This window comes from Phallusia mammillata, chromosome 3, assembly GCF_965637545.1.
Source record: "Phallusia mammillata chromosome 3, kaPhaMamm4.hap1.1, whole genome shotgun sequence".
Taxonomy (NCBI): domain Eukaryota; kingdom Metazoa; phylum Chordata; class Ascidiacea; order Phlebobranchia; family Ascidiidae; genus Phallusia; species Phallusia mammillata.
This window is the reverse complement of record NC_137254.1, coordinates 27384629-27412422: the sequence shown is the minus strand read 5'-3', so window position 1 is coordinate 27412422 and position 27794 is coordinate 27384629. Positions and strand designations below refer to the sequence as shown.

The 27794-nt window shown below is 37.7% G+C and overlaps 4 protein-coding genes and 5 pseudogenes across 5 annotated transcripts; all 9 read left to right on the top strand.

Moving 5' to 3' along the window:
- Window positions 1-1678: 1678 nt before the first annotated feature.
- LOC145219919 (intelectin-1b pseudogene) lies at window positions 1679-2888 on the top strand (annotated as a pseudogene).
- Window positions 2889-5174: 2286 nt separating this feature from the next.
- Window positions 5175-6177, top strand: LOC145220072 (intelectin-1b-like). The gene is made up of 2 exons (XM_080087368.1): window positions 5175-5768; window positions 5947-6177. Exons 1-2 carry the CDS (start codon window positions 5259-5261, stop codon window positions 6175-6177), a joined length of 741 nt encoding a protein of 246 aa, XP_079943494.1. The 5' UTR covers window positions 5175-5258.
- Window positions 6178-9159: 2982 nt separating this feature from the next.
- Window positions 9160-10293, top strand: LOC145219070 (intelectin-1-like). The gene is made up of 3 exons (XM_080086443.1): window positions 9160-9211; window positions 9325-9935; window positions 10063-10293. The coding sequence occupies exons 1-3, from the start codon at window positions 9166-9168 to the stop codon at window positions 10291-10293; spliced, it is 888 nt and encodes a 295-aa protein (XP_079942569.1). The 5' UTR covers window positions 9160-9165.
- Window positions 10294-11786: 1493 nt separating this feature from the next.
- LOC145218779 (intelectin-1b-like) lies at window positions 11787-12858 on the top strand (annotated as a pseudogene). Its single transcript, XR_013857735.1, has 2 exons — window positions 11787-12455; window positions 12597-12858. The product of XR_013857735.1 is annotated as an intelectin-1b-like (transcript).
- A 1141-nt stretch (window positions 12859-13999) lies between these two features.
- On the top strand, window positions 14000-15647 carry LOC145219918 (intelectin-1 pseudogene; annotated as a pseudogene).
- A 1902-nt stretch (window positions 15648-17549) lies between these two features.
- LOC145219917 (intelectin-1b-like) lies at window positions 17550-19946 on the top strand (annotated as a pseudogene).
- A 1347-nt stretch (window positions 19947-21293) lies between these two features.
- On the top strand, window positions 21294-22326 carry LOC145219916 (intelectin-1b pseudogene; annotated as a pseudogene).
- Window positions 22327-23476: 1150 nt separating this feature from the next.
- Window positions 23477-24504, top strand: LOC145220642 (intelectin-1b-like). The gene is made up of 2 exons (XM_080087852.1): window positions 23477-23996; window positions 24266-24504. Exons 1-2 carry the CDS (start codon window positions 23492-23494, stop codon window positions 24502-24504), a joined length of 744 nt encoding a protein of 247 aa, XP_079943978.1. The 5' UTR covers window positions 23477-23491.
- A 2050-nt stretch (window positions 24505-26554) lies between these two features.
- LOC145218230 (intelectin-1a-like) lies at window positions 26555-27638 on the top strand. The gene is made up of 2 exons (XM_080085632.1): window positions 26555-27162; window positions 27360-27638. Exons 1-2 carry the CDS (start codon window positions 26557-26559, stop codon window positions 27591-27593), a joined length of 840 nt encoding a protein of 279 aa, XP_079941758.1. The 5' UTR covers window positions 26555-26556; the 3' UTR covers window positions 27594-27638.
- Window positions 27639-27794: the final 156 nt, after the last annotated feature.

Sequence of the window (27794 nt, the reverse complement as noted above, 5' to 3'; positions counted from 1 at the left end):
CACTTTTATGGGCTTAAAAAAATGTTTTTCTTAAGGGTTTTGGCGTAATGTCCTGTATAGCAGTGCTCGGCAACCGCCGGTCCGCGACGAGTTCGTTACCGGGCCGTATAATTTTTCAGGTTAAATGCTATAAAACATTTTGCTTATGTGTCCCGGGATGAAAAACTAATTTAGGCGTTTTATTGCTAAATATTTGTAGTTTTTTTTTTTTAAGACCTGCACGCGATAAAATTTCACTTTCTAAAGCGGTCTGCAGTGCAAAAAAGGTTGCCGACCCCTGCCGTATATAGGATAAATCAATTTTGTACAAACATTTAAACCTTTTTTAAGCCAGCTAAAAAGTTACTAGATATCCGCATATTGCTCCACAGCATCGTCAAGCGAGATTTTGGAGCAAAGTTGACTCGCACGTGCGGTGACACAAACACTCTACTCTTAAACGTAGTGGCAACGCATTTAACAACAACAAATGATCAATGGGGTGACTAAAGCGTTAGAAAAAGCATGAGAGCTAGCATTGTCCGACGATTGAAGTTCAACATTAAAAAAATCCAGGACATACAATAAAATGATCTAGACAACAATATCTTAAAGATTCATATTTTAACAAATAAAGACAATAAAGCTAAGCCCAACTGTTTTACTCTTTGTTCAGAATAACGTTTTAATTGTTCAGAGCTTGATGGTGTTACCATAGATTTGAGAAATAGAAACTGATGAAGCTCGATATAAAAACACGATAAGAAAAAAACATAAATTCCGGTATCTCAGACAAATACTTCGTTAGCAACAAATAACCTATGTCCATAAAACTTTAGATTTGAAAGTTTAACTTTAGTTCACCACAACGTTACGTGCTGCGTTTACATGTGTGTATTTTCTCACAACGTCAATTCCAGCTACTCTGATGGTACTGACGCACGAACAAATACTTATTAACCCCAAGTGTTAGTCTTGCGACAAAAATATACTCATTAAGTAATGAACATTAGGTTCGGACTAAGGTTTTAAAAAAACGGGATACATATGGGCTTAAGGCCCAGATCCTTAACATTTCTGTCACAATTTAGTCTATACTTTATGTGGACATATTTCCACGTGCGCGGGTTGTGTATTAATTTGTTGCAGCAAAATTTATTCGTAAAGTGCATTTTGAGATTCAATTGTTCAAAAAAGTATTGAGTTCGGACTAAAATTAGTACCCGCTAACGCCTTTAATAGAGACGGCAGTAAGGAAAAAAAACTAGGCAGATAGGGAAACTGATCACGTGATGACAGCGACAGGACAAAAAAATTGATCACATAATGTGGTTCCTCGGGAAATTGTAGAAAGCTTATTTACGTTGAACTTTGGTTCCCCACAACGTTACGTGCTGCGTTTCCATATGTACATTTTCCAACAATTCTAATTCCAGCTACTCCAACAGTTCTGAAGTGCGAACAAATAGTTATTAACACTTAAGTGTTAGTCTTGCGACAAAAATTACTCATTGGGTAATAATCCTGGGATAATGAGCAGATGATAGATTCAACGTACCTGATATTCTATCTTTAAAAGGCAGGTGGAAAACACATGATTAGCACAACCAAGTTAATCGCCCGTCGAGAAAGATGACAAGGCATGCTAAAAAGCTGAAATAATTATTTTTGTTTGTTGCAAAAGCTTGAAACTAAAAACATGTGTGGTATTATACTACTTTTGTTGGCGGTGGCCAATAATGCAGGTAAGTTTTAGCTCTGTTGTTTTGTTAAAGATAAGGTAATGTATTTTGGTTAACTCAATACTGAAACCAGTCCAATTGTGCAGACGCACTTAGGTCCTGTGACGAGGTCAAAGGAAAAACATTTCGGAGTGGTGTGTACAATCTAAACACAACTGATGGAGTCGAGTACCAAACATTCTGCGACATGATCACCGACGGTGGAGGATGGACTCTGGTTGCATCAATACATGAAAACAACGCACACGATAATGGAAGATGCACAGTTGCAGATAAGTGGTCCAGTGAGCAAGGTAACAATGAATCAACTAAAGACGGCGATGGAAATTGGGAGAATCTAAAAACTTTTGGCAACGTTGCATCTGCAACCAGTGACGGCTTCAAAAGCTTGGCTTATTTTTCCATCGATGACGCCAATGACATTATGATCTGGCAAGTTCCAAATAATACCCCATTGTCGATGTGGAGAAGCAACTCGTATCTTCGATACAGAACCTATGGTCAATTCCTTTCTGGCTTAGGCGGAAACCTCCAAAATCTGTTCCAAAGTTATTATCCAATAAGACAAGGCGTGTATAACCCTGGAAGTGACAGCGGACCAAGTTTTCCAGTCAAATACGATGAAGGATCCCCAGCCGATACTCTTTCCCACTTCGGACCCAGCACACAACCTTATTTAACAGCAGGATATATACAGGTTATACAGGAGTTTGTTTTGAATCCCCTGCGTTTTTGTTACGGACTTATGTGTAGTTTATATTGTTTGTTTTTTTGAAGAGGCAATGTAGTCTATAATAGATAGGTTGCGTTAAGAGTTTAGGGCCAAGATTTACAAACATACGCTTTTGGGGGTCATTTGACAAATAAGGTGGCATATATACCTAATTCAGCTTTGTATAACTTTATTTAAAAGTGACGCCATTTTTTCAGTTTCGGACCGTGAACCACGGACAGCGCATCAATGCTATCTGTCCTGGAGTGAAAGTCGACCCAGCATTAGGAAATAAGTATTATGCGTATGCTTGTATTGGTTCAGATGGATACTGGGCATGCGAAACTTGTTGCGGAGATTTTAGTGGAATGACAACGAATGGTTACGGAACAGGCACTGGCCTAAGTGTCGACAAAACCTTGATCGAGACAACTTTCCTGATATTTTATCGTTAACCCAATAATACCAAGTAGCAAGGAGTTATTTCCAAGTGCCTAAAAAAACCAAATTGTGATTCAACTTGTATAATAAATCCTGAACATAGACAACTGTACAAGTCCAATGTTGGAAATTAACATATCAACAAATAACACTCGAGACCAGTCGGTATCGAAGAACAAAACACTCCATAAAGAATAAAACATCTTTGATTTATTCAACCACTTTTATGGAGCAGACAAATCGAAGCAATACTTTTTCCATGGGTTTTCAGCTCAAAACCTATTAGAAAACGATTTTGGATGAGTACTTTAAATGATTTTAAAACCAGTTAAAAAGTTAGTCTATGGCTGTACAGTGCTCGGCAGCGTCGTCAAGCGAAATTTTAAAGCAAAGTTTACTCGCACTCGCACGTGGAGTGACATACACACCCTACTCCTAAACGTAGTGACAACAAACTTGGCAGCAACTTAAACACTGTAAAATGACTGAAGCGTTTGCAGAAAGAATTACAGAAGAAAATAATGACTTGATAATAAAAAATGTCACATACAACTAATTTTTTACATCGCAAAATATAATGTTTAAAACTTATAACGTTAACATTTTGTCACTCCTTTTGAGTAATAAATTTTGTTCAAGTCAACCCTGACGTGTTGTGAAAAATCATAACACGGAGCATTTTCTAACGAGTAGGATTCAGTACTATAATCCCAGAACATACAACAAAAATGATCGAGGCAACAGAATTTTAAAGATCCACAATTTAATAGATAAAGACAACAAAGCCAAGCCCAACTATTTTAAACTTTGTTGGTTCGGAACTAAAGAATGACGTTTCAATTGTTTAGACATTGATGGTGTTACCATAGATTTGAAAGTATAAATTATGAACTGATTAAACTCCATATAAAAACACGTTTAGCAAAAAATATAAATTCCGGTATCTCTAGCGAATACTTCGTTAGCAAGAAACAACCTTTTGCCCATAAAACTTTAGATATAAAAGTTGAACTTTAGTTTACCACAACGTTACGTGCTGCGTTTCCATATGTAGATTTTCTCACAACGTCAATTCCAGCTACTCTGATGGTTCTGACGTGCGAACAAATACCTTTGAACCGCAATGTTAGTCTTGCGACAAAAATATACTCATTAAGTAATGAACACAGAATAATAAGCGGATGATAGATTCAACGAGCCTGAAATTCGATTTTTTTATTTTGATATAGATTAAACGTTTGACCTAAGTCGTTATCAAAGCATAGCAAAATCAAAACACTTGATTTTCCAAAGGTAAGCTTACAACTCAAAACCTTCAACCCCGAATATGTTTTAACACTAAAACCTCGCATCAAAAACCAGCTAACAATTTGAACACAGTATGCCACACATTATGTCTTGCACGTAATGACAACCAAATTTGGGTAGGGTTCGGGCTGAGGTTTTTTGAAAATAACGGAATACTTACGGACTGAAGGCACGGCTTCACCACATTTCTGTCGCAAATTAGCCTATACTTTATGTGGACATATTTCCATCTGCGATGGTTGTGTATTAAGTTGTTGCTGCAAAATTTATTCGCAAAAGTATATTTTGAGGCCCAGTTGGTGCTTTAAATTAATGTTTAGAAACATGTATTGTGTTCGGCCTAAAAATTAGTACCCGCTAACATCTCTGATTGAGATGACATTCAGGACAAATTAAGCGGAACAAAGAAACTGACCACATGATGACAGAGGCTATAGAAAAGCATATTGACCACATAACGTAGTTTCTCGGGGATTTTAGATGACTTTATTAGGTTGAACTTTATTTCACCTCAACTTTCCGTACTGCGTTTTCATAAACATATTTTCCTACAATTCCCATTCCAGCTACTCTTCCAGTTCTGACGTGTAAGCAAATACTTATTAACCCTTAAGTGTTAGTCTTGCGATAAAAATGACTCGCATGAGGTAATAATACTGGGATAATGAGCAGATGATAGATTCAACGAGCCTGATGTTCTGTCTTTAAAGGGCAGGTGGAGAATACAGAATCAGCATAACCAAGTTAATCGTCAGTGGAGAAAGATGACAAGGCACGCTAAAAAGCTGAAATAACTATTTTTGTTTGTTGCAGATTTTATTGGATTGAAGCAAAAGTTTGAAATTAAAAATATGTGGGGTAATATACTGCTTTTGTTAGCGGTGGCCAATAACGCAAGTAGGTACTAACATTCGTGTTCTGTCAAACATAATATACTCTGGTTTACTTTAGACTGAAACCAGCCCATTTTTGCAGAGGCACTTGTGTCCTGTGATGAGGCCAAAGGAAAAACATTTCGAAGTGGTGTGTACAATCTAAACACAACAGATGGAGTCGAGTACCAAACCTACTGCGACATGCTCACCGACGGTGGAGGATGGACTCTGGTTGCATCAATACATGAAAACAACGTACACGATAACGGAAGATGTACAGTTGGAGATAAGTGGTCCAGTGAGCAAGGTAACAACCAAAATACTAAACATGGTGACGGAAATTGGGAGAATCTAAAAACCTTTGGCAACGTTGCATCTTCAACCAGTGACGACTTCAAAAGCTTGGCTTATTTTTCCATCGATGATGCCAAGGACATTATGATCTGGCAAGTTCCAAATAATACCCCATTGTCGATGTGGAGAAGCAACTCGTATCTTAGATATAGAACCTATGGTCAATTCCTTTCTGGCTTAGGTGGCAATCTCCAAAATCTGTTTCAAAGTTATTATCCAATACGACAAGGCGTGTATAACCCTGTAAGCGACAACGGACCAAGTTTTCCAGTCAAATACGATGAAGGATCACCAGCTGATGCTCTTTCCCACTTCGGTCCAAGCAGTCAACCATATTTAACAGCAGGATACATACAGGTAAAGTAACATTTACATTGAGCAAGGCTTTTTGGTGTGAAAGCTGGGTTGAATTTATTTCGTTTGGTAAAAGAAACACAATTGCACTAAAAGTGGGTAGAGGAATTACGGTTAGAAAGTAAGGCAGTTCATGTATTTTTTGAGATAGATGATTGACCGAAATTTTCTTTTTTTTCAGTTTCGAACTGTGAACGCAGGGCAACATATTAATGCTATTTGTCCTGGGGTTAAAACCGACCCAGTATGGACTAGTTACCCATTTGCTTGCATTGGTGGAAGCTCATTCTGGAGCAGCATGCATAACTGCGGAGATTTCAGTGGAATGGCAGCGGATGGTTACGGAACAGGCACTGGCAAAAGTGTCGACAAAACTTTGATCGAGACAACTTTCTTGATCTTTTATCGTTAACGCTATGACGTGAGTGTTGACAGTCCAATGCACAAGGAGTAATTACAGTTGTCAGAAAAAATAAAACACAGATAACTTAACCAACGAATATGTTCTGATGATCAATAACTGAAAAAGTAATGTTATAACTTAAAATATTACAAAGAATAATCAAGGTCCGTCTCTTGAATTCAAAAACGTACCATTGTTTTCTCCCCCTCTTAATTTTAGTACGTACGTTATAAGCATAAAGTACGTTATATTGCACTCTCCAATGCTCATAACACCTAGACATTGACGTCACACCTACGCCATCACTCGAACACACAATGATATATATTTGGGTCGGTCGGGTACACACCGAAGGGAGTGCGCAGGTACTTGGATAGATATAGAAGGCGAAACAATGAAGAAGAAAGGCAAAAGCAGCGAAAACCACAAAACAAGAAGACGAGATTGGATGTACCTACTAATGTTTCAAATTCCTGCAATGCAAGTTATAAGAATGTGTTAAAAATATTCCAGTATTTTTTTTAACTTATCTTCGTGAAGTTTGATCCCCTAGAAGACGACTTGACATTCTCGAAGCAAATACGCCCATTGGCAATTATTCAAAGGAAATATTTCACGCACGGAATGACGCTAAGGAAGGCACACTAGTGGCAAAACACAGAACAACAAAATATTATTCGAATGATTTTTGTGTGTTTTTTGTGAAAAACAGCAGGACGTGATCACGTGATATTAGTCAGTGATCGAAAAAAGTTATCCTGTCACCAAGCGTTAATATATTTTTAGAAAGGCTGTAAGTCTATGACACACACACCCTACCCTAAACGTAGTGACAACAAACTTGAGAACAACTTAAAATCCGTGGCATGGCTGAAGTGTTTACAGAAAGGAAGACACAAGAAAATGATGACTTGATAATAAAAAGTGTTCACGTGCAACTAAGTTTTTTCATCGCAAACAAAAGTGTTTAAAACTCATAACGTTAAATTTGTGCCACTCCTTATGAATATTGCGGTTCGTTCTGGTCAAAGTGTTGTGAAAAAACCCAAGAGCTAGCATATTCCAAAGAGTAGGGTTCACACAATAAAAAAACACACCCAACTGTTATAAACTTTGTTGGTTTGATAACTAAAGAATGTCGTTTCGATTGTTTAGACCTTAAAGGTGTTACCAGAGATCTGAGAAAAATTAAATGACTCAATACAAAAACACGATAAGCAACACCATTCTGGTTTCCCAGGCGAATACTTCGTTAGCACGTAAGAACCTGCTACCCATAAAACTTTAGATACAAAAGTTGAACTTTAGTCCACCACAATGTTACGTGTTGCGTTTCCATGTGTAAACTTTCCCACAATTCCAATTCCAGCTACTCTAATGGTTCTGACGTACGAACAAGTACTTATTAACCGCAATGTTGGTCTTGCGACAAAAATATACTCAACAGGTAACGAAAATAGGATAATGAGCAAATGACAGATTCAGCGAACCTGATATACGAACTTTTTAAGTTGATACAAGTTTAATCTATTCCATTATCAAAGCGTAGTAAAATCAAAACATTTTTTTCTAAAGGTACCACTCAGAACATCCAACTCCGAATGTGACACCAGAACGTCGAAGCATGTAAAATCAGCAAGCGATTGCAAAGAACACAGCATGCCACACGTTATGTCTTACACGTAGTGACAACCAGTGTTTGAGTCGGGATCGGACTAAGGTTTTAAAAAAACGGGATACATATGGGCTTAAGGCCCAGATCCTTAACATTTCTGTCACAATTTAGTCTACACTTTATGTGGACATATTTCCACGTGCGCGGGTTGTGTATTAATTTGTTGCAGCAAAATTTATTCGTAAAGTGCATTTTGAGACTCAATTGTTTGAAAAAGTATTGAGTTTGGACTAAAATTAGTACCCGCTACCGCATTTGATTGAGACGACAGTTAGGACCAAAAACTAGGCAGATAGGGAAACTGATCACGTGATGACAGCGACGGGACAAAGAAATTGATTACATGATGTAGTTCCTCGGGAAATTTTTGCAAGCCTATTTACGTTGAACTTTGGTTCACCACAACGTTACGTGCTGCGTTTCCATATTATATTTTCCAACAATTCTAATTCCAGCTACTCCGAAAGTTCAGAAGTGCGCGGATAAATACTTATTAACACTTAAGTGTTAGTCTTGCGACAAAAATTACTCATGGGGTAATAATCCTGGGATAAAGAGCAGATGATAGATTCAACGAACCTGACATCTCGTTGCGTTTACTGTATTATTACTGCATGCTAAATTAAGTTTTGAAATTTCAAAAATATGTTGGAAAGCTACTATGCAATAAGACAAGGCGTGCATGCATGGAGAAGCGACGGAAAACAACACTTTTAAACACATAAGACAAAGGATAAGCAGCTGATGCCCCGTTCCACTTCCGACAATAGAGTCTCCAATATTTGTTGCGATTTTATGTGCATATTTTCGCATAGCCTACTTTAGGACATCAGCATGTTTATCTTGTGATGAAGTGTGTACCAAGAGGGTCATTTAGAAGTGGACCCTGGTGTTAACATGTTTGATAAACAATACCGTGGACAAAAAGAATACAGCTTTCTACACGCCCGATACCAATTTATCCACCTAATGCAAAAGTACACAAACGCTTATCAACGGTTAAATGCTAGTCTTGTGATAAATATGTAGATGGAGGCAGAAATGTCCTGAGAAAAGCACAGATGGGAGATCCAATTGCCTTTAAATAGAAGGTGACCAGATCAGAAACCAAGTAGCCCTAATCAAGGCTCTGAAACAAGAAGGACATGGTGTTTTAGACTTTAAGGAAAAAGTTTAGCTACAACTAGCAACAAGAAGTATTTTGTCTTGTAGCACCACCAACAGTTGAACAACAATTTTGTTAAAAATTAAACTAACTGTTTTTGTCACCACTTTTACTACTTTGTTTCTTTCATTGCAGAACTTGTTAGAACCTGAAAACTATGTTGCGGATAATACTTCTTTTGTTTGCAGTCGCCAACACTGCTTGTAAGTTTAAGCATGGCTTTGATGTTACTTGTCCTGATTACCATCTAAACACCGCTTTAACGAATAATAAAACCTGGTCTATTTTGGAAACAAAAACGTTTGTATTTTGGCAGGGGCACTTTTATCTTGTGAAGAAATGAAGGGAAAAATATTTCGGTGTGGTGTGTACAATCTAAACACAACAGATGGAGTCGAGTACCAAACGTTCTGCGACATGCTCACCGACGGTGGAGGATGGACTCTGGTTGCATCAATACATGAAAACAACGCACACGATAACGGAAGATGCACAGTTGGAGATAGGTGGTCCAGTGAACAAGGTAACAATGAACTAACAAATAATGGAGACGGAAATTGGGAGAATCTAAAAACTTTCGGCAACGTTGCATCTGCAACCAGTGACGACTTCAAAAGCTTGGCTTATTTTTCCATCGATGACGCCAAGGACATTATGATCTGGCAGGTTCCAAATAATACCCCAGTGTCGATGTGGAGAAGCAACTCGTATCTAAGATATAGAACCTATGGTCAATTTCTTTCTGGGTTAGGCGGCAACCTCCAAAATCTGTTTCAAAGTTACTATCCAATCAGACAAGGCGTGTATACCCCTGGAAGCGATAACGGACCAAGTTTTCCAGTGAAATACGATGAAGGATCGCCAGCTGATGCTCTTTCCCATTTCGGACCGGAAAGTCAACCTTTTTTAACAGCAGGATATGTACAGGTTTGTACAAACAGATAGTTTTAGAAAATTTTGTGGAAAGCACTCCAGGCCAGATAAAAGTAGTGTTACTTCGTATAGTGTAATTTTGAAATTAGAAAGAGTAATGGTAGAAATTAATCCTTTGCAGTTTCGAACGGTAAACGGTGCCCAACATATCAATCCCATTTGTCCTGGCGTTAAAGTCGACCTAACATGGGGTGGATGCCAACATGTTTGCGTTGGTGGAAGTTCATTCTGGGGCGATGTGAAGAACTGTGGAGATTTCAGTGGAATGACATATAGTGGTTACGGAACAGGCACCGGATGGAGTGTCGACAAAACTTTAATCGAGTCAACTTTCTTGATCTTTTATCGTTGACAAAATAATGTGTACTTAGTTACTATAATGTGAAGAAGGAATAATTTCCAAGGTGACAAATAAAACAAATCTTTAATTTCATCCACGTATATGTGCTGATCAACAACAAACGCAAAATACTCAATTAGAACTTAAAGTGCGGAAAATAATAGCTCAGTCTCTTGATTTCAATAACTTTGCGTTATTCATATTTTGAACTTGAGTTTCGCCCCCAAAGTTTGCCCGCTGTGAGGTATATTACATAATTGCGTGCTTACGATATTCGACATATGACATCAAATCTTCGTCATCGCCAGGCACAATGATAGCCTATGCATTTTTGTCAAAGGGGAGTTTGCACAAACTCAGATAGAACAATAAAAACTGCAACGTTTAAGAACAATGGCAAATGCAGAGATAAACTAATTATTCCTACCACACGGATGCACATGAACCATTTTGCAACGGCAACTTCATTCACTGAAAAACGTCTTTGATGTGATGTGTTCAATTGGTGTAGCATTAAATGATTATGTAAACTAAAAGAGTATAGCCTTATTATGAACCCTTACACTTGGTTAGGAAACTAACAGTAAGCATTGTGTTACTATGCTTCGACAAACACATAATAAAGCTACGTTATAATCAAGCCATGATTTTGTTTCAAAAAAACGCAAGGCACTTCTGAAGTTGCGGTTTATGAATGAGCGAAAATGTACTATCTTACGTCGTCAAATATGGTCAAAAATTATGGATTCAGTCTCAAGATTTCAGTCTCAACAACATCTTTCAGTCTCAACAACATCTTAATTTCGATTTTCGGAGGCTGTTGGAGTCAATAATTTGGGTTGCAAGCACAAAGCTAATAAGATAAAGAAATCAGAATAACGACTGTCACGATACAAAAGCCCCCAACCAACTGCGCAAGAACAATGCACCAGTACGTGCGGTCGAGTTCCGAGCAAACGGACATGTAGGACAACAAACAATGTGCGTCATATTTGACGTGAAGTAACAAAAAGTTTAATAAATTCTGAAATGAATTAATCGAGGTTATAAGTAGGCACGCATTGCAAATAACAATAATCCAGCAACAAAACACCACTGCTGTGTTTGTGGTTTATGAGTTTAATACTATTCCAATATTTCTTTAATTCACGGGTAGGCCTACAGACCATTAATATTGGTATTTAAAACTTAGAAATATTCCAACAAATTTCCTAGTCCCGTGAAAACCTTATATATATGACAACTCAGCATCAGCATCTGTTATGTTCACAGATTCTCCTACAGAGACGTGGCGCTTGTAGGGTTTCAAATGACGTTCGTAAGGTTTAAAAAAATTAACGTATAAAGACTGGTTTTTTTTTTATATGTGTTAAATTATGAAAAGTTATTACTGTACAAGTATTTGGAAGGAAAAACAATGTTCACGTTCTTAAAGTTCTGTGTCTTCCTGTCAGCAAGTTTGTCTATCTCACGTAAGTACAAACAAATAAAGTTATAACATCATCAAAACAATTAAAGTCTAACATAACCATATGAGGTTGGACAAAGAGATTTTTTTCACAGACGGAATGCAATCCTGTGAAGAATTGAAGGGTAAAACATTTCGGAGTGGTGTGTACAACCTCAACACAACAGATGAAGTCGAGTACCAAACTTTCTGCGACAGGCTCACCGACGGCGGAGGATGGACTCTGGTTGCATCAATACATGAAAACAACGCACACGATAACGGAAGATGCACAGTTGGAGATAAGCGGTCTAGTGAGCAAGGCAACAATCAAAACACAAACAATGGAGATGGCAATTGGGAGAATCTAAAAACTTTCGGCAACGTTGCATCTGCAACCAGTAACGACTTCAAATGCTTGGTTTATTTTTCCATCGAAGACGCCAAGGACATTATGATCTAGCAGGTTCCAAATAATACCCCATTGTCGATGTGGAGAAGCAACTCGTATCTAAGATATAGAACCTATGGTCAATTCCTTTCTGGCTTAGGCGGGAACCTCCAAAATCTGTTTCAAAGCTACTATCCAATAAAACAAGGCGTATATACATTTGGAAGCGACAACGGGCCAAGTTTTCAAGTCAAATACGATGAAGGATCGCCAGCTGATACTCTTTCCCACTTCGGACCGGACAGTCAGCCTTATTTAACAGCAGGATATATACAGGTTTGCATAAACAGATAATTTGAAATTCTTGCTATCGATATAAGTGCGGGCAAGACTTACATGATAAAAACGAGATAAAAGTAGTTTTACACAGTAAATATGCAATTAGATAGATTAATGATAGAAATTTATATTTTGTAGTTTCGAACTGTAAACGGAGGGCAACATATCAATGCTATCTGTCCTGGAGTTAAAGTCGACCCAACGTGGGGTGGATACGCATTTGCTTGCATCGGAGGAAGTTCATTTTGGGGCGATGTGAATAAATGTGGAGATTTTGGTGGAATGGCACATAATGGTTACGGCTCAGGAACTGGTCTCAGTGTCGACAAAACTTTTATCGAGACAACATTCTTGATCTTTTACCGTTAGCACTCTGATACGGAGTGACCATAATGCACATCAGGAGTAATTCCAAGGTGCTGAATAAAATAAAATGTTTTAACCCAAGTGTGTTGATTATCAGCAAACCTAAGATACAATATCAGAAATCAAAATGTTGATAGGGATTAGTAAGATCAGCTTCTTGATTTTATAAACTCTGAGTTGTTCATATTTTTAACTTGGGCTTTGCCAGCACAGATTGTCTGTGAGATCAAATACATTCTCGAATGCTTACAAACACCACTATATGACGTCACAGCTACGTCATCACTGGAAGACACATTAGTATACATACGGGTCGGTCGGGTACAGACAGAAGGGAGTGCTCACGTACTTATACAGAAAAAAAGGATAACAATGACGGACAACAAGAAAAACGGAGATAAACATGATCGACTAAGACGAGATTGGACCTAACTAGGATGCGTGACATTCTCGAAAGTATATAAAAATAGGTTTACGTCTAATTTATAATGAAAGGCTACAATAAGGACCAATTTGTTTGTACGCTTTGTCAAAACTGAACCGATCCAGGCAAAAACATTTGATTTAAATTTCCTGATATTTGCAAGCTTAGAATTGCTAAAACTGATTAAGGAAATAAGCCTAGATCTTGAATACCGACAGCTTTGACAACTGATTCTAGAAAATTTTGACAACAAATTCTAGAAGGTCGGTAATGTTTAAATGGAAACAAAGCGCTTGCAAAATCAAATTTCGTTGCAAATGGCAGATTAAGTAGATAACCATGACAATGCCGCAATGTTCGTAAAAGTTATTAAATGTGCGTCACGAACGACTTAATTCACCACAACCTCAAACATATTGTTGCTTTAAATTGTTTGCAGTAACGACTTGCAAACGATTTGGTATCTGATAAACAAACAGCCCATACGGCTTATCTCTTTTATAAACATTTCCTCAAACGCATTCACGCAGCCATCGGTAGTGATACCTATCACAAAAAACTATTGACAAATCTCAAAGTCCTCTGGAAACAAGACAACTCGGCATTAGTTACGTTCATAGACTCTGCCACAAAGACGGCGCTTGCAGGGCATTAACTTCGTGGGGTTTAATGATGTTTCACAATTACAAAAAAGTTTTTATTGATATGTGTTTATTTAGATTGAAGAAAAATAAGTGATTTAGAAAAAATAATGTTTAAGCTTCTGGAATTCTCTGGTTTGCTGTTAGCAAGTTTTTCTATCTCACGTAAGTACAAAGAAACAATAACTTCTATGATAAACATAACAATACAAGTCTAACATAACCATATTAAGTTTACAATTTTTTCCCAACAGACGGAATGCAATCCTGTGAGGAAATCAAGGGAAAAACGTTTCGCAGTGGCGTGTACAATCTAAACACAACTGATGGAGTCGAGTACCAAACCTACTGCGACAGGCTCACCGACGGCGGAGGATGGACTCTGGTTGCATCAATACATGAAAACAACGCACACGATAACGGAAGATGCACAGATGGAGATAAGTGGTCCAGTGAGCAAGGTAACAACCAAAACACAAACAATGGCGATGGAAATTGGGAGAATCTAAAAACTTTGGGCAACGTTGCATCTGCAACCAGTGACGACTTCAAGAGCTTGGTTTATTTTTCCATCGATGACGCCAAGGACAATATGATCTAGCAAGTTCCAAATAATACCCTATTGTCGATGTGGAGAAGCAACTCGTATCTAAGATATAGAACCTATGGTAATTTCCTTACTAGCTTTGGCGGCAATCTCCAAAATCTGTTACAAAGCTATTACCCAATAAGACAAGGCGTGTATACATGGGGAAGCGACAACGGGCCAAGTTTTCCAGTCAAATACGATGAAGGATCGCCAGCTGATACTCTTTCCCACTTCGGACCGAACAGACAACCTTATTTAACAGCAGGATATATACAGGTTTGTATAGACCAGTGGTTCTTAACCTTTTGGGTGTGGTTTCCCACTAAAGTCAATCACCAAGTTCAAATCACCAAACTGATATTTTGTGTCCTACATTAACAAAACAGTATTCTTCGATTGAAATAATTTTGAAGCAATTTGGTCTGGACGTTACAGGCACACTGCAATCTAATTAAGTTTGAATTGTGCTTTCGTGAGGAAGTAAATTTGTGTGAAATATTGGAGTCTCATCGGCTTGCATTAGTCATTTACTCCATCACAATCAACAGAGGAAAGGCATTTATTCGTGAACAATAACACAGTCATTGATACTTTTAGTAATGTCTGTGACGCAACAAAAAAAAAAGTTTTTCTGCGCATTGTAGAACTGGGTGATATTAATCTTACATGTTATTGTGGAAAAAAATTGGATTAAATTAACTTTTAATAGTTAATTCAAGGCCGGATTCGACCCGCTGGCCTGAGTTTGGTGACCCCCGACTCACCCAATTTCCCTCTGAAAACATTAAATTTCCCACTAGTGGGAAATTTCCCACCGGTTAAGAACCACTGGTATAGACAGATAGTTTAATAAGGCACTGCAGGCCAGACTTATCCTTACATGACATGGTGTAATTGTGCACTTAGATAGACTTATAATAGCAATCCATGTTTTGCAGTTTCGAACGGTAAACGGTGCCCAACAAATCAATGCCATATGCCCTGGCGTTAAAGTCGACCCAGCACGGGATGGTTACCAACATTCATGTATTGGTGGAAGCTCGTTTTGGGGCGGTGATATACACTGCGGAGATTTCAGTGGAATGGCTGAAGACGGTTACGGCACAGGAACTGGTCTCAGTGTCGACAAAACTTTGATCGAGTCAACTTTCTTGATTTTTTACCGTTAGCACTCTGATACGGAGTGACAATAATGCACATGAGGAGCAATTTCCAAGGTGCTGAATAAAACAAAATGTTTTAACCCACAAATGTGTGCTGATCATCAATAAACCTATGATACAATATCAGAAATTTAAACGTTGATAAGAATAAATAAGATCAGCTTCTTGCTTTTGAAAACTCTCAATTGTTCATATTTTAAATTGAATTTTGCCTGCAAAGTTTGTCTGTGAGATCGAATACATTCTCGAATGCTTACAAACGCCACTGCATGACGTCACAGCTACGTCATCACTCGAAGACACAATGATGTACATGTGGGTCAGGAAAAGACAGAAGGGAGTGCGCACGTACCTGCATAGAAGAAAAAGTGTAACAAGAAAAACAGAAATTAACATGATCAACTAAGACGGGATTGGATCTAACTAAGATGCGTGACATTCTCGAAAGTATGTAAAAATAGGTTTATGTCCAAATTTATAATGAAAAACTACAAAAACGACCAATTTGTTTGTACGCCTTGTCAAAACTGAACCGATCAAGGCAAATCATTTTAATTTAAATTTTCTAACATTTGCAAGCTTAGAATTGGAAAAACTAATTAAGGAAATACGCCTAGACCTGAAACACCGACAGCTTTGACAACTGATTCTGGAAAATTTTGACAACAAATTGTGGAAGATCGATAATGTTTAAATGGAAACAAAGGGCTTGCAAAATCAAATTTCGTTGCAAATGGAAGATCAAGTAGGTAACCAGGACAAAGGCAATGGTCGAAAAAATAAATTAAATCAACATCGACTTAAGTCACCACAACTTTCAACACATTGTTTGCAGTAACGATTCGCAAACATAATTGTTGAAGAATAGCAAACAGAACCTATGGTCAATTCCTTGATAATTTCGGTGGCAACCTACAAAATTTGTTTCAAAGTTACTATCCAATAAGACAAGGAATTTATACTCCTGGAAGCGACAACGGGCCAAGTTTTCCAGTCAAATACGATGAAGGATCACCAGCTGATACTCTTTCCCATTTCGGTCCAAGCACTCAACCTCATTTAACAGCAGGATATGTACAGGTTTAGAAATAGATTTAACGTATTTCCTAAGCAGTTATTCAAAATACATTACGTGTTAGGCTATACTTTTTATGTACTGGGTCGATTAAAACATTTTGAGACAAGTTTCAAAAAACGTTTTCTATGTCCTATGACAAACAATCGCCGAGACCGTTTTCCTATTCAGCTTTAGATCATTTAATAATAAGTAACACCATTTTTTTTAAGTTTCGAACGGTGAACAACTCGAAAAACATTAACGTTATCTGCCCTGGAGTTAAAGTCGACCCAGCAGGAATAAATTACTTTCAAAATGCATCGGAGGAAGTGATGTCTGGGGCGATGTTTTCAACTGCGGAGACTTTAGTGGAATGACAGCAGATGGTTACGGCACAGGAACTGGCCTCAGTGTCGACAAAACTTTGATCGAGACAACTTTCTTGATCTTTTATCGTTGACAAAATGATATGTACCAAATTACTATTATGTGCACAAGGAGTAATTTCCAATGTGACCAATAAAATACATCTGTAATCTAACCTACGAATGTGTGCTGAACTCCAATAAGCGCAACGTACATAATCAGAACTTAAAATGCGGATAAGAATCGTTAAAATCAGCCTCTTGATTTCAAAACCACTGCTTCATATATATTTTGAACTTGAGTTTCGACTGCACAGTTTGCCTGCTGTTCGGTATACTATATATTTGGGTTTTCACAATAACCAACATATGACGTCAAATCTACGTCATCACTAGGCACAATAATAATAATCTATATGTTTTGCACGGTCGTTTTCAAGAAATATGTAGTTGACGCATATTATGATTGAACAAAATAAGATCATAATGTTGAAGAACGATGACAAATGTAGCAACAAACCAGTTAGATCTATTACCTAGACACAAATGATCAATTTTTCTGGCGCGTACATTTTCATCGAAAAACATCTTTGGAATGATGTGTGCAATTTGTGTAGTATCACAATAGTTTTATGCACTAAATAAAGCCGTACTAGAAACACTTACCGTTGGTCATGAAACTAATGGTAAGAAACACATAACCATACTTCGACAAACACATAATAAAGCTTCGTTGTGACCGCGTCAATATTTAGTTTCATAACAAAAAACATTAGGCACTTAATCTAGTTGTGGATCAGGAATGAGCAAAATTGTTTTTTGTTGTTGTTGTCAACTATCATTAAAGATAAAGGTCTTAAGGCAAGTCCTTCGATTACAATTTGAATTCGGACTCCGTTTGGCGATGACTTGCATGATTTCCAAACACAAAACTAATGACCTGATTAACGACGGTAATGATACGAAAACGCCCACCAACACTTCAGCAAACCGTGTGCGATTGTAATAAAGTATGATAAGACGTTTCGGAGTGGTGTGAACAACCTTAACACAACTGATGGAGTCGAATACCAAACATTCTGCGACATGCTCACCGACGGTGGAGGATGGACTCTGGTTGCATCAATACATGAAAACAACGCACACGATAACGGAAGATGCACAGTTGGAGATAAGTGGTCCAGTGAGCAAGGCAACCATAAAAACACAAAACATGGTGATGGAAATTGGGAGAATCTAAAAACTTTGGGCAACGTTGCATCTGCAACCAGTGACGACTTCAAAACCTTGGCTTACTTTTCCATCGATGATGCCAAGGACATTATGATCTGGCAGGTTCCAAATAATACCCTATTGTCGATGTGGAGAAGCAACTCGTATCTTAGATATAGAACCTATAGTCAATTCCTTGATAACTTCGGTGGCTATCTCCAAAATTTGTTTCAAAGTTACTATCCAATACGACAAGGCGCGTTCACATAGGGAAGCGACAACGGACCAAGTTTTCCAGTCAAATACGATGAAGGATCACCAGCTGAAACTCTTTCCCACTTCGGACCAAGCACACAACCTTATTTAACAGCAGGATATATACAGGTTATAAAGGAGTTTGTTTTGAATCCTCTTCGTTTTTGTTATGGACTCATGTGTAGTTTATATCGTTTTTTTGAAGAGGCAATGTAGTCTATAATAGATAGGTTGCGTTAAGAGATTAGGGCCAAAATTTACAAACATACGCTTTTGGGGGTCATTTGACAAATAAGTTGGCATATATACCTAATTAGGTTTCGTAAAATTTAATTAAAAGTGACACCATTTTTTTCAGTTTCGGACCGTGAATCACGGACAGCGCATCAATGCTTTCTGCCCTGGAGTGAAAGTCGACCCAGCATTAGGAAATAAGTATTATGCGTATGCTTGTATTGGTTCAGATGGATACTGGGCATGCGAAACTTGTTGCGGAGATTTTAGTGGAATGACAACGAATGGTTTTACATGAGCGAATCGAATCGTGTCGTTGATGCGCATTGTGTGACGTCACGATTTCGATTCGCTAAAGCGTAAAATTGCATGTTGCCGAAACGAATCGCATTCAAGGTTTTCAGATTTGCGCAAAAATGGTATGGTGGTTATTGTAAAGTGATATACAAACATAAGGTCGCTTAATTGTTAATTTTAAAGTATTTTTAGACTTTTAGTCTATTCTTCCGAAAAAATCTGAATTAATTTGTGTGCAGCAGTTGTTTGCGTCGAGTATAGACACCAAATGTACGAATTTCTTTATTGTGAACAGTTAAACTATCAGGAGTAGTTGGAAGAAACATTCAAAGTGTATAGATTACTCTGACTTAATTGTCCAATAGTAATAGCCTACGTGCTGATTTCTAAGTTTACATACTAAAACTGCATTACATTTCCAGGCCATGTAGCACATTAAAAAAATCCTTTATATGACTGTACAAATCTATTAAATTTGTTTCATTAGAGTCTCTTGTGCGTTATGTGTATAAAAAACGACTAATTTGTATAACTTTGCACCAGTTGGACGAAAAAATAATGAAAAATATAACTTGGTGTAGGGAACGTACGTTCAGCATTAACTACAAATTTCCCCGTTATATTCGGCACTAAATTTGAAAAAATACATATGGTTTCAAGTTGACTTACTTGTTCCCAAAAGAGTTCTTCTAAGCGTATTAGCGCCTAAGCGTATTCAAACCACCTGTGCCGAGCGCATCGAGAATCGGAGAAGTCCAATACGCTTTGCTTTTTTTCTTTTTCGAAAACGAGAGAAATGCGTATCGAATAAGCGTATCAACTACGCTTAAACGCTCCATGTAAAAAACCTTGATCGAGACAACTTTTCTGATATTTTATCGTTAACTAAATAATACCAAGTAGCAACGAGTTATTTCCAAGTGCCTAATAAAACCAATCTGTGATTCAACTTGTCGAATAAATCCTGAACATAGACAACTGTACAAGTCCAGTGTTGCAAATAACCCCATCAACAAATAATACTCGAGGTCAGCCGATATCAAAGAACAAAACACTCCATCTTCCATTTATTCCACCACTTTTATGGAGTAAACAAAACGAAGCATTATTTTTAAAAGGGTTTTTAGCTCAAAACCTTTTAGAGAACGTATTTGGATGAATATCTAAAATGTCAGGTGAAAAGTTAGTCGATGGCTGCACAGTGCTCCACAGCGTCGTCAAGCGAAATTTTGAAGCAAAGTTTACTCGCACATGGGGTGACATACACACCCTACACCTAAACGTAGTAGCAACGCACTTGACAGCAACTTAAATTAGAATTAGTGTCATGACTGAAACTTTTACAGAAAGCCTGAACAAAAGAAACTGATGACCTGATGATAAAAAGTGTCAACAACAAAGTATAATGTTTAAAACTCATAACGTTAACATTTTGTCACTCCTATATTGAGTTTTGTTCAGGTCAACTCATGACGAGTTGTAAAAAAACATAAGAGCTGGCATTTTCCAAAGAGCAGATTTCAGTATCAATATGCCCAGATCATACTACAAAATTTCTCTAGATCCATAATACAACAAATAAAGACTTGTCAACAAACGAAAGCCCAACAATTTTACACTTTTTGGATCGGTAACTAAAGAATGACCGTTTGAGTATTTAGGTCTTGGTGTTACCAGATATTTGAAAAGCATCAACTACTTTGGCTCAATATACAAACATGATTCAAAACTGTATATTATTGTCTATTTGGCGAATACTTCGTTCGTAAAGTACAAGCTTAGTTGAAGTGAACCAGAAGGTTATGTAGCTACCAAGTGCAGACTTTCCCACAAGTCCAATTCCAACTACTCTGCCTGTTCTGACGTGTGAGCAAATATTGAGTAACGCCAGTGTTAGTTTTGTGATAAAAATATACTCATTAGGTGCCGAATGGTCCTGGGATAATAAGCAGATGATAGATTCAACGAGCCTGATATTCAGTCTATAAACAGTAGAACGAGAAAGAGAACAACATTTTTTGAAGACTGTAATAAATTTTCTTTCGTTGCAGAACCTGGTAACTGAAACATGTTGTTTATTATAGTACTTATATTTGCAGTGGCCAACGAAGCAGGTCAGCATTAAGATTATTGCTATATTAGATTTTCATTTTGTATTACTATTACCGTGTGAAGCATAATATATTTTGTGTGACTTAAAATTGATACCAGGCCAATTTTGCAGGGGCACTGATGTCCTGTAACGAAGTCAAAGGAAAAACATTTCGGAGTGGTGTGTACAATCTAAACACAACTGATGGAGTCGAGTACCAAACATTCTGCGACATGCTGACCGACGGTGGAGGATGGACTCTGGTTGCATCAATACATGAAAACAACGCACATGATAACGGAAGATGCACAGTTGGAGATAAGTGGTCCAGTGAACAAGGTAACAACCAAAACACAAAACATGGTGATGGAAATTGGGAGAATCTAAAAACCTTTGGCAACGTTGCATCTGCAACCAGTGACGACTTCAAAAGCTTGGCTTATTTTTCCATCGATGACGCCAAGGACATTATGATCTGGCAAGTTCCGAATAATACCCCATTGTCGATGTGGAGAAGCAACTCGTACCTCCGATATAGAACCTACGGTCAATTCCTTTCTGGATTAGGAGGCAACCTACAAAATCTGTTTCAAAGTTACTATCCAATACGACAGGGAATTTATACTCCTGGAAGCGATAACGGGCCAAGTTTTCCAGTCAAATACGATGAAGGATCGCCAGCTGATGCTCTTTCCCATTTCGGTTTAAGCACTCAACCTCATTTAACAGCAGGATATATACAGGTTATAGAGGAATTTTAACCTATACTCAAAAAGCAGCTCTTCAAGATATATTCCGTGTGATAGTTACGGCTTCTTTAAGTTAAAACATTTTAAGAAAAGTTTTCAAAAATATTTTCTGTGTCTTACGACAAATAATAGCCGAGACCGTTTTCCTATTTAGCTACAGAAAATTTAATAATAAGTGATACCATTTTTTAAGTTTCGCACGGTGAACAATTCGAATAACATCAATGTTATCTGCCCTGGAGTAAAAGTCGACTTGGGGGGAGATGCATATCAAAATGCTTGTATCGGTGGAAGTGGGGTCTGGAACGACGTCAATAACTGCGGAGATTTTAGTGGAATGGCAGCGGAGGGTTATGGAACAGGCACGGGCAGAAGTGTCGACAAAACTTTGATCGAGACAACCTTCTTGATCTTTTATCGCTAAAATAATGAAGTGTACCAAGTTACTATTATGTGCACAAGGAGTAATTCCAAAGGTGACCAATAAAATACATATGTAATCTAACCTACGAATGTGTGCTGATCTCCAATAAAAGCAACATATATAATCAGAACTTAAAATGCGGATAAGAATTGTTAAAATCAGTCTCTTGATTTTTAAAACTCTGCGTTATTCAAACTTTAAACTTGAGTTTCGCCAGCAAAGTTCGCCTGTTGTGAGGTATATTGCATATTTGCGTGCTCACAATAGCCAACATACGACGTTAGAACATTAGCAAGCATAGAATTGGTGAAACTGATTAAGGAAATAAACCTAGACCTTGAATACCGACAGCTTTGACAACTGATTCTGGAAAATTTTGACAACAAATTCTGGAAGATCGATAATGTTTGAATGGAAACAAAGCGCTTGCAAAACCAAATTTAGTTGCAAAGGGCAGATCTAACCAGGTAACCGTGACAACGGCGCAATTGTCGTCAAAGTCATTAAATGTGCGTCACCATCGACTTAAGTGAACATAACCTGCAACATATTGTTGCTTTACATTGTTATAGTGACGATTCTCAAACATTATTGTTCCAGATTAACAAACAGCACCATATTCGTAAGTTACGATTAGATCATGTTCAAACACTTCCAATACCCAGCAACGGGCCATTGGTAGTTATGCCCGGAACTTAGAAAATTATTGACAAATTTCCAAGTCCTGTGGAAACTCCGAACAAGACAACTCGACATCTGTCATAGATTCTGCAAGAAAGACCTACGACGCCTACATAACGTTACTATTCGTAAGGTTTCAATAAAATCTACTTTCAAAAACTATAGATCATATTATGTTTTTTTTTGCATTTGTGTTGATTTAGATTATAGAAAGGTATTATAACAATGAAAACAATGTTCAAGCGTTTCGCGTTTTGTGTTCTGCTGTTAGGAAGTTTGTCTATCTCACGTAAGTACAAATAAACAATAATGTATATCATAAACCTAACAATACAAGTCTAACATTGCCATTTTAAGTTGTACAAAGAGATATTTCTGAACAGACGGAATGCAGTCCTGTGAAGAAATGAAGGGAAAAACGTTTCGGAGTGGTGTGTACAACCTAACCACAACATATGGAGTCGAGTACTAAACCTTCTGCGACATGCTCACCGATGGTTGGGGATGGACTCTGGTTGCATCAATACATGAAAATAACGCACACGATAACGGAAGATGTACAGTTGGAGATAAGTGGTCAAGTGAGCAAGGTAACAACCAAAACACAAACCATGGTGACGGAAATTGGGAAAATCCAAAAACTTTTGGCAACGTTGCATCTGTAACCAGTGACGACTTCAAAAGCTTGGCTTATTTTTCCATCGATGACGCCAAGGACATTATGATCTGGCAAGTTCCGAATAATACCCCATTGTCGATGTGGAGAAGCAACTCGTATTTTCGATATAGAACCTATGGTCAATTCCTTGATAATTTCCGTGGCAATCTTCAAAATCTGTTTCAAAGTTACTATCCAATACGACAAGGCGTGTATAGTCCTGGAAGCGATAACGGACCAAGTTTTCAGGCCAAATACGATGAAGGATCACCAGCTGATACTCTTTCACATTTCGGACCAAGCACACAACCTTATTTAAGAGATATTTACAGGTTTAGTGATACCTCATAGTTGGCGAAAAGTGCCGTTTTAGAATTGTTTTGTTTCTGTCCGTAACGAATTGCAACGACAACATCGAAATCTTCCAAAACATCTAAATGGAATCGGTCACTTAGATAAATTTTACAGATTCGGCCGAAATTAACCTGTTTAAATCCCGGTTATGTGGGTCTTATTATGTCTGAAGTTATTTAGATGACGTGAAAGTAGTTTAAACTAATAATTTTTGATATGGCAAAGAAAAAAACTTTAATGATATGTTTCAGTTCCGAACCGTAAACGGAGCGCAAAATATCAATGCCATCTGCCCAGGAGTTAAAGTCGACTCAGCAGGCTTAAATTACTTTCAAAATGCATGTATCGGTGGAAGTGGATATTGGGGCGACGATTTCAACTGCGGAGATTTTAGTGGAATGACAGTGAATGGTTACGGAACAGGCACTGGAAGAAGTGTCGACAAAACGTTGATCGAGACAACTTTCTTGATATTTTATCGTTAATGGTTGATTGATGACTACTTTTCTCCAAAAATAATTTCCGATGAGCTTGATAAAAAAAATATGCGATTAATTTCTTCAATCGTATGAACAAAAATTAATCTCAGAACGAAAAATGTCTAAAAATAGTAGTCATTAAGTAACACACAATTGATTGTAATGTAATTGCACTAATTGCATTATGTGCCTGACACATATATTACACACCCAGTCATTTACAAATTCAATGAAATACGTCATCATTTCAATACACAATGAGGTTTAAATCATGTCGTGTTTTATGTGTTCAACTCCTTGGTACACAAAAGATTTGAAATTAAAGACCGGACTCACCGTACAACCACTTCAATTCGATAAATAATGATGTGTGTTAACGAGATTCTGCCAGACAAGCGTCGACCAAGTGCGCAAAAAAATTTTCAAACTTTTCTACATTTTTCTATTGTAAGATGTTATAAAAATTGGTAAAATGCGAGTTAAGCCGACAATATTGAACAAAATCCTCTGTAAAGAATGAAACATTTTAGATTCATTCCACCACTTTTTTGAGGTTCAAAAATATGTTTTTCTTACGGGTTTTGGCTTAATATCCTGTATAGGATAAACCAATTTTGTACAAATATTTGAAACCATTTTTAAGCCAGCTAAAAAGTTACTAGATATCCGCATATTGCTCCACAGCATCGTCAAGCGACATTTTGGAGCAAAGTAGACTCGCACTTGAGGTGACACAAACACTCTACTCTTAAACGTAGTAGCAACGCATTTGACAACAACAAATGATCAGTGGGGTTACCAAAGCGTTGGAAGAAAATGATCGCGTCAGGATAAGCGCCCACATTGCACTATTTTTTGCATGGTCACATGTCATCAATAAACCAAAGATACAACATCAGAAAATATAATGTTGATAAGAATGGGTAAGATCAGCTCCTTGATTTTAAAAACTCTAGATTGTTCATATTTTTTTATTGAATTTTGCCTCCAAAGTTTGCCTGTGAGATTGAATACATTCTCGAATGCCTACAAACACCACTGCATGACATCACAGCTGCGTCATCACTGGAAGACACAATGGTATACGTACGGGTCGGTCGGGTACAGACATAAGGGTGTGCTCACGTACTTATACAGAAAAAAGGATAGCAATGACGGACAACAAGAAAAACAGAGATAAACATGATCGACTAAGAAGAGATTGGACATTACTAAGATGTGTTACATTCTCGAAAGTATGCATAAAAATAGGTTTACGTCCCAATTTGCATTGAAAAGCTACAAAAACGACCAATTTGTTTGTACGCTTCGTCAAAAATGAACGGATCAAGGCAAAATATTTTGACTTAAATTTCCTGACATTTGCAAGCTTAGAATTGGTAAAACTGATTAAGGAAATACGGCTAGACCTGAAATACCAACAGCTTTGACAACCGATGCTAGAAAATTTTGACAACATATTCTAGAAGGTCGATAATGTTTAAATGGAAAGAAAGCGCTTGCAAAATCAAATTTCCTTGCAAATGGCAGATCAAGTAGGTAACCAGGACAAAGGCAATGGTCGTAAAAAGTATTAAATTTGCGCCACCATCGACTTAAATCATCATAACGTTCAACGAATTGTTTCTTTGTATTGTTTGCATTAACGATTTGCAAACATACATACACAGCTACGACCCATCGGTAGTTGCTTAAAACTTAGAAAATTATTGACAAGTTTCCAAGTCCTGTGGAAACTCCGAACAACACAAGTCGACATCAGTTATGTTCATAGGTTCTGTCACAAAGACGGCGCTTGCAGGGCGTTAACTTCGTGGGGTTTAATGATGTTTCACAATTACAAAAAAGTTTTCATTTATATGTGTTGATTTAGATTGGAAAAAAATAAGTGATTAAGAAAAAACAATGTTTAAGCTTCTGGAATTCTTTGTTTTGCTGTTGGCAAGTGTGTCTTTCTCACGTAAGTACAAAAAACAATAATGTCTATCATAAACATAACAATACAAATCTGACACATTAATAACAAGTTGTACAACGACATTTTTCTCCACAGACGCAATGCAGTCATGTAAAGAAATGAAGGGTAAAACATATCGAAGTGGTGTGTACAACCTCAACACAACAGATGGATTCGAGTATCAAACATTCTGCGACATGATCACCGACGGTGGAGGATGGACTCTGGTTGCATCAATACATGAAAACAACGCACACGATAACGGAAGATGCACAGTTGGAGATAAGTGGTCCAGTGAGCAAGGTAACAACCAAAACACAAAACATGGTGATGGAAACTGGGAGAATTTGAAAACTTTCGGCAACGTTGCTTCTGCAACCAGTGACGACTTCAAAAGCTTGGCTTATTTTTCCATCGATGACGCCAAGGATGTTATGATCTGGCAGGTTCCAAATAATACCCCATTGTCGATGTGGAGAAGCAACTCGTATCTTCGATATAGAACCTATAGTCAATTCCTTTCTGGCTTGGGCGGCAATCTCCAAAATCTGTTTCAAAGTTACTATCCAATAAGACAAGGCGTGTATAGTCCTGGAAGCGACAGCGGGCCAAGTTTTCCAGTCAAATACGATGAAGGATCACCAGCTGATACTCTAACCCACTTCGGGACGGACATCCAAGCTTATTTAACAGCAGGATATATACAGGTTTTGCAGGAGTTTGTTTTGACTTATTACGTGTTGTTGAGGTGATATTTTTAAAGAGAGTTTGTATAGTGGGTCGGTTGTACTGGTCGGGAGGGTTTAGGATAAAGATAAACAAAAATGTTTTAGACTGTGAATAAGTTAGGTCGCAAATCACTAGTTCAGCATCAAATAATGTAAAAAGTGAAACTTTTGTTTAGCTTCGAACCGTAAACCATGCGCAACACATCAATGCTATGTGCCTCGGAGTAAAAGTCGACGCATCAGGGAAAGAACATTATGCAAATGCTTGCATCGGTGGGAGTTCGTTCTGGGGCGGCGAAAGCAACTGCGGAGATTCTAGTGGAATGACACAAGACGGTTATGGAACAGGCACTGGCAGAAGCGTTGACAAAACATTGATCGAAACAACTTTCTTGATCTTTTATCGTTAACACAATGACGTGTACTAATTGACTATATAAAGTGAACAAGGAATAATTTCCAAGGTGCTCAATAAAATATAATCTGTAATTGAACCTACGAGTGTGTGCTGGTCATCCAACTGAAAACGCCAATGTTTTGAAACAAAATGTCACAAAGAGTAGGCAAAGTCTGCCCTTTGCTATTAACAATATATCCAGAGTTATTTAATT

Coding starts and splice junctions, on each gene's coding strand:
- LOC145220072 (XM_080087368.1), top strand. CDS start 5,259: ATGCTCACCGACGGTGGAGGATGGACTCTGGTTGCATCAATACATGAA. Junction 5,769..5,946: donor TAACAGCAGGATACATACAG/GTAAAGTAACAT, acceptor CTTTTTTTTCAG/TTTCGAACTGTGAACGCAGG.
- LOC145219070 (XM_080086443.1), top strand. CDS start 9,166: ATGTTGCGGATAATACTTCTTTTGTTTGCAGTCGCCAACACTGCTT. Junction 9,212..9,324: donor TGCAGTCGCCAACACTGCTT/GTAAGTTTAAGC, acceptor GTATTTTGGCAG/GGGCACTTTTATCTTGTGAA. Junction 9,936..10,062: donor TAACAGCAGGATATGTACAG/GTTTGTACAAAC, acceptor AATCCTTTGCAG/TTTCGAACGGTAAACGGTGC.
- LOC145220642 (XM_080087852.1), top strand. CDS start 23,492: ATGCTCACCGATGGTTGGGGATGGACTCTGGTTGCATCAATACATGAA. Junction 23,997..24,265: donor TTATTTAAGAGATATTTACA/GGTTTAGTGATA, acceptor TTAATGATATGT/TTCAGTTCCGAACCGTAAAC.
- LOC145218230 (XM_080085632.1), top strand. CDS start 26,557: ATGCAGTCATGTAAAGAAATGAAGGGTAAAACATATCGAAGTGGTGTG. Junction 27,163..27,359: donor TAACAGCAGGATATATACAG/GTTTTGCAGGAG, acceptor ACTTTTGTTTAG/CTTCGAACCGTAAACCATGC.